The sequence below is a fragment of the Cnephaeus nilssonii genome (genome assembly GCF_951640355.1).
Source record: "Cnephaeus nilssonii genome assembly, chromosome: 6".
NCBI classification, from domain to species: domain Eukaryota; kingdom Metazoa; phylum Chordata; class Mammalia; order Chiroptera; family Vespertilionidae; genus Cnephaeus; species Cnephaeus nilssonii.
Genome location: NC_137077.1, coordinates 50715973 through 50731292, shown reverse-complemented (window position 1 = coordinate 50731292; position 15320 = coordinate 50715973). Strand labels below are relative to the sequence as shown.

At 42.9% G+C, this 15320-nt stretch overlaps 1 protein-coding gene across 8 annotated transcripts; it reads right to left on the bottom strand.

The window, feature by feature from the left end:
- Positions 1-2712: 2712 nt before the first annotated feature.
- On the bottom strand, positions 2713-15173 carry PRR13 (proline rich 13). Of its 8 annotated transcripts, XM_079773923.1 has the most exons (6): positions 14656-14753; positions 14469-14508; positions 13413-13798; positions 8675-8785; positions 4955-5221; positions 2713-3338 (listed from the first exon to the last, which is right to left on the bottom strand). In XM_079773923.1, exons 2-6 carry the CDS (start codon positions 14485-14487, stop codon positions 3300-3302), a joined length of 822 nt encoding a protein of 273 aa, XP_079630049.1. In that variant the 5' UTR covers positions 14488-14508; positions 14656-14753; the 3' UTR covers positions 2713-3299. The 8 variants fall into 8 exon arrangements, with proteins under 8 accessions (XP_079630049.1, XP_079630046.1, XP_079630051.1 ...); XM_079773920.1 differs by lacking the exons at positions 2713-3338; positions 14656-14753 and adding an exon at positions 15123-15173 and having other exon boundaries at positions 3356-5221; XM_079773925.1 differs by lacking the exons at positions 2713-3338; positions 14656-14753 and adding an exon at positions 14987-15104 and having other exon boundaries at positions 3356-5221.
- Positions 15174-15320: the final 147 nt, after the last annotated feature.

Here is a 15320-nt window from a genome sequence, read left to right as displayed (position 1 = left end):
CATCACTAATAATAGGACAATTTTGACATTATTTGGTCTATTAAGCATTTTTCTCAATGTTTAATCTTAATCTCATCAAGCCTTTAAACCTAACTTTCAATTTTTAAGATATTTACATGGGCTAAAGAAACAGGTTAAACATATCACACTAGCCTTAGCTGGTTTGGCTTAGTGGATAGAGAAGTGATGGGCAACCTTTTGAGCTTGATGTGTCAAACTTCACCAAAAAACTGAGCATAACTCGGGTAGTGTGTCACTTTGAGGAAAAAACATTATTTCGCAAATGTTTCATCCTCAGGAGCAGCAAATGTTTCATCCTCGGCATGCGGCCGCCTCAGCGGCCGCGTGTCATCAAAAATGGCTACGCGTGTCAGTGCTGACATGCGTGTCATAGGTTCGCCATCACTGGGATAGAGCATCAGCCTGCTCTATCTGAAGGGTCCCGGGTTCGATTCCGGTCAAGGGCACATGCCTGGGTTGTGGGCTCAATCCCCAGTGAGGGATGTGCAGGCAGCAGCCGATCAATGATTCTCTCTCATCATTGATGTTTCCATCTCTCTCCCTTTCCCTTCCTCTCTGAAATCAATAAAAATATATTTTAAAAAAACAACATATCACACTATAAAGAGGCAACCAGCCAATCCAGAATGTGTGACATTCTATAAGACAACTAGCCTGGTCTCTTCAAAAAGGCAATGCAATAGAACAAAGGAGGAGCAAGAGAAGGGGAGAAGAATTAAAAATTTTAAAGGCAATAATAGTCTAATGTAATGTGTAGTCTTATTTGAATTCTGTTTTTTTATATTAAATATTGCCATTTTTTAAAATATATTTTATTGATTTTTTACAGAGAGGAAGAGAGAGGGATAGAGTTAGAAACATCGATGAGAGAGAAACATCCATCAGCTGCCTCTTGCACACCCCCTACTGGGGATGTGCCCGCAACCAAGGTACATGCCCCTGACCGGAATCGAACCTGGGACCCTTGAGTCCGCAGGCCGACGCTTTATCCACTGAGCCAAACCGGTTTCGGCTTGAATTCTGGTTTTTAAAAAATTCCTATCTAGGATATTTTGGAGGCAATTGAGGAAATTCAAACATGAACTGAATATTTGCTAATATAAGGAAGTATTGTTAAGTGCAATAATAGAACTGTGGTTATGTAGGAGAAATACTACTTAAGAGGTGCATGGTGAAATATTTAAGGGTGAAGAGTCATGATGGATGCAACAGGTTTTCTTTTTTTTCTTTTTTTTATAATATGTAGTTTCTTTTTTTTTTAAATGTATTTTATTGATTTTCCACAGAGAGGAAGGGAGAGAGATAGTTAGAGACATCGATGAGAGAGAAACATCAGCTGCCTCCTGCACACCCCTCACTGAGGATGTGCCCACAACCAAGGTACATGCCCTTGACTGGAATCAAACCTGGGACCTCTCAGTCCGCAGGCCGACGCTCTATCCACTGAGCCAAACTGGTTTCGGCAGCAACAGGTTTTCAATGCTTCACATAGTATATCAATAAAGCAAATATAGTAAAATGTTAGCAATTGTTGACTGTAGGTGGTAGGTTTATGGGTGATCGTTGTACTGTTTAAACTTTTTTTTTTTTTTTTATTGATTTCAGAGAAGAAGGAAGAGGGAAAGAGAGCTAGAAACATCAATCATGAGAGAGAATCATTGATCGGCTGCCTCCTGCATGCCCCAACTGAGGATTGGGCCCACAACCCGGGCATGTACCCTGACCAGGAATCGAACTGTGACCTCCTGGTTCATAGGTTGATGCTTAACCACTGAGCTATGCTGGCCAAGCTGTTTAAACTTTTTTTAAAAATATATATTTTATTGATTTTTTACAGAGAGGAAAAGAGAGAAATAGAGAGTTAGAAACATCAATGAGAGAGAAACATCAATCAGCTGCCTCCTGCACACCCTCTACTGGGGATGTGCCCGAAACCAAGGTACATGCCCTTGACCAGAATCGAACCTGGGACCCTTCAGTCCGCAGGACGATGATCTATCCACTGAGCCAAGCTGGTTAGGGCAAGCTGTTAAAACTTTAAAAAAATAATTTTCATTAATAAAAATTGGGAAAAATATGATGTGGAATGGAAAATTGGCTAAACATTGATAATTACTGAAGGGAAATTATATATAGGAGTCCATTAAACTGCTTTCTCTACTCTTGTTAATTTCCACATTAAAACTTTTTTTTAGCCCTAGCTGGTTTGGCTCAATCGGCCTGCGGACTCAGGGGTCCCAGGTTCAATTCTGGTCAAGAGCACATGCCCAGGTTGCAGGCTCAATCCCCAGTGAGGGGTATGTAGGAGGCAGCCGATCAATGATTCTCTCTCATCATTGATGTTTCTATCTCTCTTTCCCTCTCCCTTCCTCTCTGAAATCAATAAAAATATACTTTTTAAAAACAAAAAACTTAAAAACTTTTAAAAACAGAAGCCCTGAAAGGGAATAAGACAAAATAAGGAGAAATGAAAGAGATATCACATACAATGGTTATTACTGAACCTTGTTCAATTCCTTTGGGTGTTGGTTCTGGCCTTAATACTAGTCAAGTTTTATTGGGCAACCCCAATTCAGTAGAGTCATCTGAAAAGGGATAGTTTCCTGAAATGGAAATAAGGCTTGAGGACTCCAATGTCTTTCCTCCCACCCACTCCACTACCACCCCCACCCCCAAAATGAGGGAGTGGACATTAGGTTCAAAGTGAAATAGAATTAAAGAAGTGTAAAAGAAAAACAGAAATTTTTTTAGCAAAGGTGTTGGGGCTGGCCAGCAGACCCTGAACGACAGATGAATGATTACTCCGACACAACAGTTGCTGTGAAAAAGAGGGCTAAGGGACGGCCTGGCCAAAGGAACCAGACAGCCTCGAATGCCTGCCTCGTTAGGCTTTTATTGTAGTTTGATATAAAGTTTATCTTTTAGATACAATCAGTAGGGTGAGTAATCTTGGGAAGACACATTTGTTTGCATTGTCCTCTAGGCAAGGGCACCCAAAGATTAGGCAGAAGGATTCCAGTAAACACCTGGGGGTCTGCACGTGCACAAACTTGTCTGGAAAGGTCAAGGAATAATTAGGGGCGCCGTTTTCGACACTCCCCTAAGTCAGAATTCTGATAAACAGAGCAGGCGGCTTTCCGCACACTTCCCTTTTCTCAGAATGTCCTCCTTACAACTTTCCAACCAAGTCTCATGCTTCCCCAGATCTCCCCCTTTTTTGTTTTGCTAGGTATAGAAGACAGGGCTGCGGTGAACTTGTTGCCTGGGAATGTTGGGTTCTACGAGGCTTGTTCACTGTTGAGTTGCGCTTCTATAGACTATAAGAAAAACAAAAAGAATTACAATGATGGCAATAGTTATTCCGATCAGGTGCCAATTGATTCCAGGAAACCAGGTGGTAGGGTCTATCCAGTTTAAATGCTCTTTGACTGCATTCCATGCAGTAGTTTGCTGTTTGTGCTCATTAATAGCAAGTAAGGAGTCTTTGATTTGTTTTTGTAAAGCATTCACTTCTTCAGTAAGATTGTCATGAAATACTCCCCACAAATGCTCTTAGTGTCAACCCATTGATTGTGACTGCTGTTCCATTTTAAGGGGGTTACACATATGTGCTTATGTCCCCAATTGCAATTAAGTATTTGTACGCTAAAGTGTCCTGTCTTTCCCCCAAATATTCAATGGCTGCTTCTACAGCCTGTAACCTAGCCAATTTTTTTTTATTTATGTGCTGCTGCATAGTAAATTCCTTAGTTACTTTCTTGGCCATACTGTCTACAAACGTGGCAGTCTGCACAGACTCAGCAAGGGCCACCATGGCTATGCTGGCAGTAATAAGAATAACAATAGCCAAGATGATGGCTGTAATGAGCATCCCCAAAAATCTTTTAGGCCTCAAATGACTTAATGCTTTCTAAAATTTCAATGGATAATGATCCTTGCCACTCCCTAGTGAGGTTAACGGGTATTAAGACCTCAGCCTGTCTCCTCAACATTATAATAGTGTTTATATTTAATGAGGTGGCATTTTGATTGGTAATACGGGATGTATAGTAGGCCCCTTCTCCTACCTGTATTAGAAAATAATTATTGTAAGTAATTTGTAAGCTGGGATCCATGAGAAATACATAAGGATGTGTGGTACACACCAAACTACTATCTGAATGATATTTTTAAAAGGTCATAGTATAATTATTGGACTTCTGTTGATAATCCCCATCCCATAAATTCAGTGGATGGAGAACATGTCCTAATCTCCATAAGGTTTCCTGAACCAGAAAATCTTGTAGTTGAGGGCGAGGGGAACCAAACCTCTTCCTGTCCATAAAAGGGGGGGTCCTAGCTGATCCCACAAAAGTGCCATTGGAGGTACGGTAGACTAAAATATTAGTATGATTAGCTTGCAGGTGGCCATGTGGGCCCCAGTCTACAATACAATGGTCTCCCAGCTGATAAGGAGCCCAGTGCCCTCGGCAGACTTCCCAGTGGAAGGCCTCCAGGGAGTGATCTTACTTATTTTGCTTACGGGGAGGCAGGGTTGGAGCTGTAGCACAGGTATGCTTGCCCTTGGCTAGACTTCCTGCTGAGAGAAAGATAAACTGGGCCCTTGCTTGTCCTTCCTTGGGGATAGTATGTAACCAGATCTGATTATTAGCCTTTAAACAATATTGGGGTATAGAGGAAGTAGTAACACAAAGGGATAACAGGTTAGAGTGGAAAGTAGTATTAGGGGGCACTGGGGTCCAATGTGTCCCATTTTCAAGACTGCCTATAGGTGGCAAGTCCACGCCTCCTAGGAAGGAGGTCAAATTGTTAGAGACAGGGAAAGGGGTGTCTCTCCAGTGAGGGATCTAAAGAAAGGTGAGTCTATAACATGGACCCAATACATGGTGGCTAATGCTGGTGCCCAAAGCCAAATAAGAATACTAAACCATACCGCACAAGAGTTGAGATGAATCAAAGCAGTCATAGCAAGAAAGAGGTTATCTGGCGTGCGTGGAAAGCAAGTACGCTCCAACAGTTGCTCAGCTTCTATCATCAGCTTCTTAATCATTCCCCAGGATATTTCGGGGGCTGCGGGGGCCCGGCGGGACATTCGTTTCTGCGAAGTCCCCAAGACAGAATTCTTCGTTTCTGGAAGAGTATTTGTCCCATGCAATGCCATGGCAGGGTTTGATCCATCAAGCTGGAATCCACAGCAGCCCTGTGGGGGTAGAAATACACGCATATCCCTCCCCCATGTTAATAATTCATTGCGTCTCATCCAGTTTTAGTGTCCACATCTTGCCACAAGATTAGTGGTTTCTAAGGTGGGGTTATTGAGGTTTGAAAATGATCATTCAGATTTTAAAAAAAATAAGGGTAAAGATTGCTTTAGATAGTAGTATAGCAGGACCCTTGAGTCCCATATTCCCCCTTTTTTTTTTGTTTTACTAGCATACCCTTCAGGGTAACATGGGCACGTTCAATGATGGCCTGCCCTTGTGGATTGTAAGGAATTCCTGTAGAATGTAGGATGGACCAAGTTCTGCAAAAAGCGATGAAGACTTGGCTGCTATAAGCAGGCCCATTTTCAGTTTATCTTGGTTAATATAGCTACAATTGGAAACAGGTCTTGAATTCATGCATAGAAATGTATTGCCACTTATTAAGAATTGCCAAATACTGGAGGGACAGGTAGGGCTTAAAATTCAAACCCTGGAAGGATTGTCAAATTTATTTTGCCAAAAGATCATATTTCAAAGTTTATTAGACACAAACATAGGCTAGCAAACTTCAGTTCCCATGGTTAAAGATGGCCTTTTAAAACATATATATACCTGATTAATATAGCATATAACCATTTCAATAATTTATAGAACTTTTGCTTCCTGGTTAAAAAAAAACAACAGGACAGATTTTTTCCCTTTAACAGACTAGAAAAGGACTAACCAAAATAAGGTTTATTTTCTTTTTTTAATATATATTTTATTTATTTTTTACAGAGAGGAAGGGAGAGGGATGGAGAGTTAGAAACATTGATGGGAGAGAAACATCGATCAGCTGCCTCCTGCACGCCTCCCACTGGGGATGTGCCCGCAACCACGGTACATGCACTTGACCGGAATCGAACCTGGGACCTTTCAGTCCGCAGGCCAACGCTTTATCCACGGAGCCAAACCGGTTAGGGCAGGTTTATTTTCTAATTTCATTTGTACTTGGGTGAGGTCAGCAAATGACACTAATTAGATTTCTGCTATCTGTCTCCCTGAGTACATTGATATAAGCTATTTACCCTCTGGTTAGGGAGACAAAATGAAAATAATTTACTCTTATACCCTTGTTTTAGGGAAGGTAGGATTTACTAGATGGCTCCAAATTACTGTTTAACCATCTCAATTTTCCTATTCTACTTGTCCTGGCTTACTGGTCTGTGTCATTTATACAATTTCCTTTCAACATTTCTCTTTATAAACATTCTACAACTTTCACAAACCTTTCTACACTTTCACAAACCTTTCTTCAGAAACCTTACAACTTTCAGAAATAACCAGCTCTAGAAACCACTTTCTTTCTCCTTCAAAATCCATCTCCATGCCTCATCCTTCTATTACACCAAAAACATACCTTCTTTCCAATTAGTTAGAATTCTTAACCCTGAAAAAACTTTATTTTTAGGTGACATATAAGTAATTAACATTCCTGAGATTAGCAATACATTCACATTTTAATAGATATTTCAAATAAAAAAACAAGACTTATTAACGGATTCAAACCCATCCTCTAATTCTCCATATGAGGCAAATTCAGATTAATATTTCAAAATACTTTGATATTTAATACTTTTTACTATTTAATCCAGCAAACTTCAAAGTTTTAAGTTACCAAAGACTTCAGAAAACTATGTTTAGGCATATATAATTACCACTGAAAAAGCTTTATCATATACCCTTCATTTTAGTTATATTTATTTTGCCTTAACAACTTTGAGATTTTAAAGCCAATTATTATTACCCAAGGCATTTTCTTGGCAAATTTTGTAACAGGGATAACTCAGTGGCTTTAATGTTAAAGTAATAATTTTTTTTTTTTTTTACAAAAATGGGAGTGGCCCCCACACTGCTATTTCTGCAGCCTGCTGGAGGATACTTCTACAGGTCTAATCATCTTAGGAAAAAGACTTGGGAGGTTTAAATGATTATTTCCCATATATTTTCTTTCTGAGTAGACTAACAACATGAAATCTTACATATAAGAAGAGATCTTAAAAACAGAAACAGAAAAAAACCCTATAGTAAATAGATGAGTACTCATAAAAGGGTGGACTGGGACATTAGCCTTACAATCTTCAAACTAAGTCCCTCAAAGATAAGAAAGCAAAGAACATCAATCAGTAACCAAGTTACATTACAGATAGACAAGAACTTCTACTAACTAAGAGTTTCTAGTGGCTGATGCCTTGAGAGGGAGAGCAAGAAGGATCCCCAAGATTAAGAATTTTTGGCAGCTGCTGGGAAGTTCCTGCAATCCCTGCCATGTGTTCAGCCTGCCACAAGTAGCTGGGGCCCCTAGCAAAGTGAAATATGCCCCAACTTTAAATAAATTAAACAAAACAACAAAGACACATAAAGCAACAATCAACAGACACTCACATATGATATTTACAGGTGTGCATAACATACAGACAAGACTTAATAAATCAGAGTTCTTTTCATGGATCTTTCAGATGATTTTTAAAAGTGCCTGGGACTCACAGCCCAAATGGGGCCCAGAGGGCTCCCAGGTGAGGTCTCCAGAGAACACTAACAGACAGCCTGTTGTTCACAGATCTCATCATATTCTGCTCTCCATCATAAATATTGACTGGCATCCAGAGTTGTTTTGGCCAAATCTGCCAGTCCCAAGGCGTCATATGGTAATTTTCGGACAAGGCATTAAGGAGTCCTTTTGTAAATGGACTGTTAGTCCCATTTTCTCTAATACTTTTCCTTATTTCTTTAGAGGTATTAAAGGAGAGTGATTCATGTATCCAATTACCTTGCTGATCTTGCATAACTGGGCAAGCCAAAAGCTCTCCTTCTAACATAGGTTGCCTGACACATGATCCCATCACTGAGGATCTAGTTGATGAGCCTTCCCACACCAGAGATGGAGGATCCGGAAAGGTTCCTCTGACAGTGGGGTCTTAGGTATTACAGGTTTGACAGGCTCTACTTCAGGAGGAGGGGGCAGTGATAAATCCTTGTGGTGTTCTGTAGGCTTTTGATCCTCAATATGAAGTGGGCATAGTGCAGCTCAAACAAGAGCCCACATAGTTAAAGATGACAAGGGCACTCATTTTCCCTGGGCCTGATTTCTCTTTAAATTCCTACCTACTTGTTCCCAGAGATCAAGGTCTAATGTTCCAGCATTAGGGAAACAAGGACTACAAATTATAACAATTTGCAACAGGCTCTTTAATTGTTCTTCTATAAATGAGACACCATTTGCTTTTAATAACTTTTTAAATTTCTTGTATGTGATGAAAAATCTCACTTCTACTTTTTTTTAAATAACTTTTTTTTTAAGTAATGAAGAGATCTGTTATTTGGTGGACAGTTGCTGTCCTATTGTGAAACCTTAGCTGAAAAACATTTCCCTCGAACTTAGAAATCCCAACCGGACTCCAATGACTTACTTCGCAGTTACTTTCGTTTCCTTCCTCTTGGTTTTCAAGGGTTCCACACGTCTCATTGCATTCCTTGGTCTTCACATCGGGCACCACCTTGTCAGGGCTGGCCATCAGATCCTGAACGATGGATGAATGATTACTCTGACATAACAGATGCTGTGAAAGACAGGGCTAAGGGACAGCCTGGCTAAAGGAACCAGGCAGCCTCGATTGCCTGCCTGTTTGGATTTTATTGCAGTTTGAAATAAAATTTATCTTTAGATACAATCAGTAGGGTGAGTAATCTTGGGAGGATGAGCCGCGCCAGCACAGCCACGGGTTCGGCGAGTCTGAGGGAGGGCTGGTGAAGGATGAAGAAATAGACAGACAAGAGAATAAGCTGGGTCTAAGTGGATCTTCTGTGCCTGGCTGAGGCCACAGAACAGATCCAGACTGCAAAGCTGATGCTTTATTTATAGTCAGGGGCAAACAAGGTAATTTACAATGTTCTTGTAAGTTTCACTTGTTTTGGCAGCGCTTGCTGCCCTCCAACAGCCCATTAACTACCCAGGAAAGATCTAGGGAGCAGTCACAAGATCAAGCTTAATTATGCTTAGAGGACTGTGCCCTCTAAGCTGGGACTTGTTTGCGACTTTGCCAGCAGGTCAGTCCGAGGCTTAATCCTATAACTGTTCCCTACAGGAGGACACATATGTTTGCAGTGTCCTCTAAGCAAGGGTACCCAAAGATTAGGCATATGGATTCCAGTAAACACCCAGGGGTCTGAACGTGCACAAGAAAGGTCAAGGAATAATTAGGGGCACTGCCTTCAATACTCCCCTAAATCTCCCCTAAGTCGGAATTCCGATAAACAGGGTAGGTGGCCTAATAGGGGCCCGGATCAGGCTGATTGGCTGCTGCACACCTCATTCCGCTGTTCTGGTCGCTGGGCTTTTATATATATAGATTATCTTAGATGTCTTTTTCCTCTACTCAACAGATCTTTGAGAACCTGATGTGTAGTACTGTGCATAGCACAGAGTGAACCAGTGGCCCTCAATTCTAGCTGTGTATCAGAATCAAACAGTTTCTTTAAAATACTGACTTACAGAATCCCATCCTTAAAGAGTCGTATTCAATAGATTTGGGGCAAAATCCTAAATTACTCTCTGATAGGTAATGGACAACCAGGGCTGAGAACCTCTGTAGCAGATATGAAAACATATGCCAAAGACCTATACCCATTCATTAAAAAGACAACATAAATATTCATTCCACTAAGCCTGAACCAATTTTGAAGGTTCCTCCCACTTAAGAAACACAGAGACAGTATGGTCTCTTGCTCACTAATGCTCTGGCTCCTTACTATAAAACTGATACACTTTATTTTGTTTTTAATATATTTTTATTGATTTCAGAAAGGAAGGTAGGAGAGATAGAAACATCAATGAGAGACAATCACTGATTGGAAGCTTCCTGCCAACTGGGGATCAAGTCCGAAACCTGGCATGTGCCCTTAACCAGAATTGAACCAAGGACCCTTCAGTCCATAGGCCGGAACTCTATCCACTGAGCCAAACCAGCTAGGGCAAACTGATACACTTTAAAGTCTGTGCAAGGGCACCAAAAGTAGTAGAATGTACTAGGCCCAACCAAGGTAATGACACAGGTGTACAGAGACCAGGACAAACAGCTTTATTTAAACTGAGAGTTGGAGAATGTGGGGAGGACCTGAAATAGCATACTGAACTAAAGAATAGAGATTAGATTCCAAAATGGCCGCCAGGACTCATCAACAAATGGACTCCACTTCCCAGCAGTCTTGCAGTTAGTGCAATCAATTAAAGGTCTTCAGGGAAATGTATTTGCCATTAAATTGGCCAAGCATGCCACAATTTAAAAAAAAAAAAAAGTAGTTTGTTTTTCTCCCACAATTAAGTTTCCACAACACCTCCCCAACTACAAATATTACAAAAGAAAGTTAAAAACCACATTTTCTAGATCTTGGACTTATCTTCAGCATTTAGCTCAAAGGTTTCACTGACTTCAAAAAATAGTTCTCCTTAAAACTCATCAGCTAAAAGCTCTATCCAAGCACTGTGAAGACGGCCTTTGCTAGCCCATGGCAATACTTTTTTTTTTTAAAGCTTTTTATTTTTTTAAATATATTTTATTGACTTTTTTACAGAGAGGAAGGGAGAGGGATAGAGTTAGAAACATCGATGAGAGAGAAACATCGATCAGCTGCTTCCTGCATACCCCCTACTGGGGATGTGCCCTTGACCGGAATTGAACCTGGGACCTTTCAGTCCGCAGGCCGACGCTCTATCCACTGAGCCAAACCGGTTTCGGCTCATGGCAATTCTTTTCCCATTTCCCCTAAGCAGTTAAGGCTGAACAGCAAGAGTGAGGCTCAGATTGGGGTATAGGGGTCGAGGGACACAATGGCTAATTTTCCCCAGTGCAAGATGGCATTGAAGCTTGATGGGAGAGCAGAACTGGAGAGACTTGATGGTAGGGTCCAGACCCTGTATTCAGTCAGAGTCACTGCTGGAAGAGGAGGAGGAGGAGTGCTGCAAGGGGAAAGGGGAAAGGAGATAGCATCCAATCCAAATGACATTTGATCATTCCATGGGACATTCGTTGATTCTCTACCCTTCCACCCAGGTACCTAAGAAGGTCAGGAGTTTTAAACCAGATTGTCCCTTAAATCACAAAAGCAAGGATTTCCTTAAGCAGTGAGGCTATAGGAATGGATTAAACCATCCTAATTCACTGTACAGAATTTAACATACTTCATACAGAGCAAGTTTCCCAACCTTCTTTACCAAGGCCAATGTAAGGAATAAATTATAGGCACAAGCTAAGGAATAACTGCTTCCTTATAAATGCTCATTGATTAGCTGCATGGAAAGTTCCTAGAGGCTATGAACTTAAGAAAGTGAATATAAACAACAGCTGTGTGTGCATTTATATCTCTACTTTTTCCTAATTGGGAGAAAGTGAAGAAGGTGGGATAGAAAGTTGGGAGACTCCTAGTCGAGGTACTTTACACACATACTCCCATCAACAACTGTCATTGAAAGCATTTTTAAACCCTGGCCGGGTAACTCAGTTGGTTAGAGCATCATCCCAATATGCCCTGGTCGGGGCATGTGTGAGAAGCAACCAATCGATATCTCTCTCTTACATCGATGTTTCTCTTTCTCCTCCTCCCACTCTCTTTAAAAATGGAAAAATATCCTCAGTTGAGAATTAACAAAAAAGTATACATACATACACACACACAGATACACACACACACATACTGATTTCAGAGAGAGAAGGAGAGAGAGATAGAAGCATCAATAATAAGAGAATAATTGATTGCATGGCCAAAGTGGGGATTGAGCCCACAACCCAGGCATGGGCCTAGGCCCCCTGGTGGGGAATCAAACCATGACCTCCTGGTTCATAGATCGATCCCCAACCACTGAGCAATACTGGCCAGGCTAAAAGATTTTTTTTGTTTTGTTAGTCCTCACCCAAAGATATTTTCCCATTGAGTTTTAGAGAGAGTGGAAGGGAGCAGGAGAGACAGAGAGAGAAACATCTATGTGAGAGAGACACGTCAATTGGCTGCCCCAACCAGGGCTGGGAATCAAGCCTGCATCTGAGATATGTGCCTTAGACTGGAATCAAAACCATGATCCTTCAGTCTGAGGGCCGACACTCAATCCACTGAGCCAAACTGGCTAGGGCTAAAAGATTTTTAAAAAAAAAAAAAAAACAATTTTGGAGACTCTCCAGGGTAATTTTTCCCCCATTAAATCTCACCTTTCCTTCTCCTCAGACTTCTACAAAAAATCCAGAAGCAGGAATTAGTGCCCAAAGCCATAAGGAAATAAATACTAAGCAGTAAAAAGTTAATTAAGGCCTCCTCAAGATCCAGGTTGATTCGATCCTTACAGAGTTGTCCAGAGAACTACTTTTACCCTTGCTAATTAACACTCCTCTAGAGACTAGAATGAGGATACTTACTTAGCCTTGGGGCTGAGCATGAAACTTAGGTTTTGAGGCTGAGAACCACTAGTCCTCAATTTCCCCACTGGGTGGGCAGGGCAAAAAGGCCTATGTAATTAACACAACACCCTGAAAGAGAGAAAGGAACTAGGGCCAGATTATTATTTATTAAATATAAGACTGTTTTGTCAAAAGACTGACCCTACTGCCCTGGCGGGTGTGCTCAACTGGTTGGAGCGTTGTCCCGTATACGGAAAAGGTTGCGGGTTTGATTCCCCGGTCGGGGCATGTATGGAAGGCAATACTCTCTCTCACCACCACCCCTCTCAAAACAATAAGCATATCCTCGTGTGAGGATTAAAAAAAAAAATTTTGACCATATCCTCGTGTGAGGATTAAAAAAAAAAAAATTGACCACCTCAGTGGGTATGGACAATTAAAACCTGCATCTGGGAGTGAGGGAGGGGTTCAAAAATTCTGGGAGAGAGAAAAGCAGACAAGAAAGGCTTTTGATTCTGAGATCCATTCTAAGGCTCAGCCTAGCCCCTCACCTGTAGAAAGCCCAATTAGCTTAATATTTCTTTTCAAGATTATCAGATTCTTCCCAGTGGGAATCCTTTATAAAAAGGAAGAACCATCACCAGAGCAACACAATCACTGCCCCATGTCCTCAGACTGTGAATCCCCCTGGGTCACCACCCCCTGCTTGCCTAGTCTCTCTGAGGGGGCACCCCTGCCTAGCTAAGCTCCAGAGGGCACTGACCTTGCCATGCTTATGGTGCGCCTGCGACTTTTTTTGAGCTTTCTTCATTTTCTTCCGCATCTTCTTCTCAGTCACCATTCCTGGTGCTACCATGCCAGGAGCCAAGGGATTAATAGGTGGCATGCCAGGGGCAGGTGGTGGATATGGAGGGGGATAGGGGCCTGGTGGTGGGTATCCTGGATAAGCTGGTGGTGGCACAGGATAAGGGGGCCCAGCTGGGGGGTAAGCTGGATTCCCCTGGGGAGCTCCTGGGGGAGTGGGAAAGGGGCCAGGGGGAGGAGGGAAGGGGGGCGGAGGAAAGGCAGGATTGACAGGCGGAGGATGGGCAGGATTGGAACCTCCAGGGTACCCGACATTAGGGGGATATGGATTTGGCCCTGGCTGCCCTGAAGGAAGAAGCAAAAAAGAAATTAAGATTAGGATTACCCAGGGCCTCAGACAACAAACAACAAAAAGGCAGGGATTCAGTTTCTCACTCAATACTTTAAAGGGAAATATCACATGATCTCACTCATTTATGGAATATAATGAACAACATAAACTGATGAACAAAAACAGATCCAGAGACAGAGAAGCATCCATCAGACCATCAAACCTCAGAGGGAAGGCAGGGGAGGGTGGGGGTAATGGGGAGAGATCAACCAAAGGACTTGTATGCATGCATATAAGGCTAACCAATGGACACAGACACCAGGGGGGTGAAGGCATGAGGGGGGGGGGGTTTGGGAGGGGGGGTAATGGGGGTATAAGGACACATATGTATTACCTTAAATAAGTTAAAAAATACTTAAAGGGGAAATGGAAAAGTGAGGAAGGAGAACAGAAGGTAAGGGAAAAATCCACGTAGAAGAGATAAAAGGTAATGTCCCTCTCCCGCTGGGAAGAGAGGGAGATTGTGAACTCGAAGGAAAGACAAAGGCATGGGGTCAACCATAGACTAGGGACTTGGCCTTTGCAGAGGAGGGGAGAGGTGGAAGAAAAACACAGAAACTTCCTGTGGTGGGGCCCATTTGAAAAGGGGTTGGGATGGAGAAGAGAGCACCCCCAAACACCTACCGGCACTGGGATTCCACATGGTCAGGTGTTTTCCTCCAGCCTGAGGAGAAAGAAGGCAGGTGGGGAGGGGATTTAGGGACCGCGCCCCACCCCAAAGCCTCCAGCTCTACAGAGGTCTCCCACAGCTACCTAACAAGTGACCTCCACCTAACAAGTGTTTCTCCCACCGTCCCTTCGCCCTCAATACCTATTTTATTCCTAGTTCCCTAACCACAGGCACCTAGCTCCCTGGGCAGCTCCACCGTCCACCACCTCGGTCCGCAAGGGGAAGTCTCCAACTCCGCCACAGAGGGGCGGAGCCCGCGAACTTCGCAATCCCCGTGCCTCACCTCCCTTTCCGTGTCCGTGACTTCAACCACGCACAGATTCAAGAAGGATTTTAAACAACTTCACCACCCCCCGGGGACAGGAGACAGCACCCCCACCCCAGGCTAAGACAAGGACCCTCCGCCAGGCCAAGCCTGGAAGGTGTAGGCGAAACCAGGAAGGTGGCTCATAAAAGGTCCTCAAAGGCTTACATATGTAGACCCACAGCCTTGCCCATTAAAGAGAGCAAATGGAGACCCTGGCTCCCAGCTGCGAAGGGACCCCTGACCCAGGGACGGGAACGGGAGAAAACTGGGGAACCAAGATGCCCCGTCACGTTGACACCACCTGGGCTCGGCCGGTCCTTCTCAGGCTCCGCTCTCACTTCCTGGTCACGCCCCCCACCGTTTCCGCTTCGGCGGCACCCGCCTCTGCTACCACCTAATTGGTAATGATGTGGTCGTTCGGCGTTGTGATTGGAAAACGTGCCCGTCAATCACCCTAGTCCCCGCTGGGCTAGAAGGCTGCGGTTGTAATAGGGGCGGA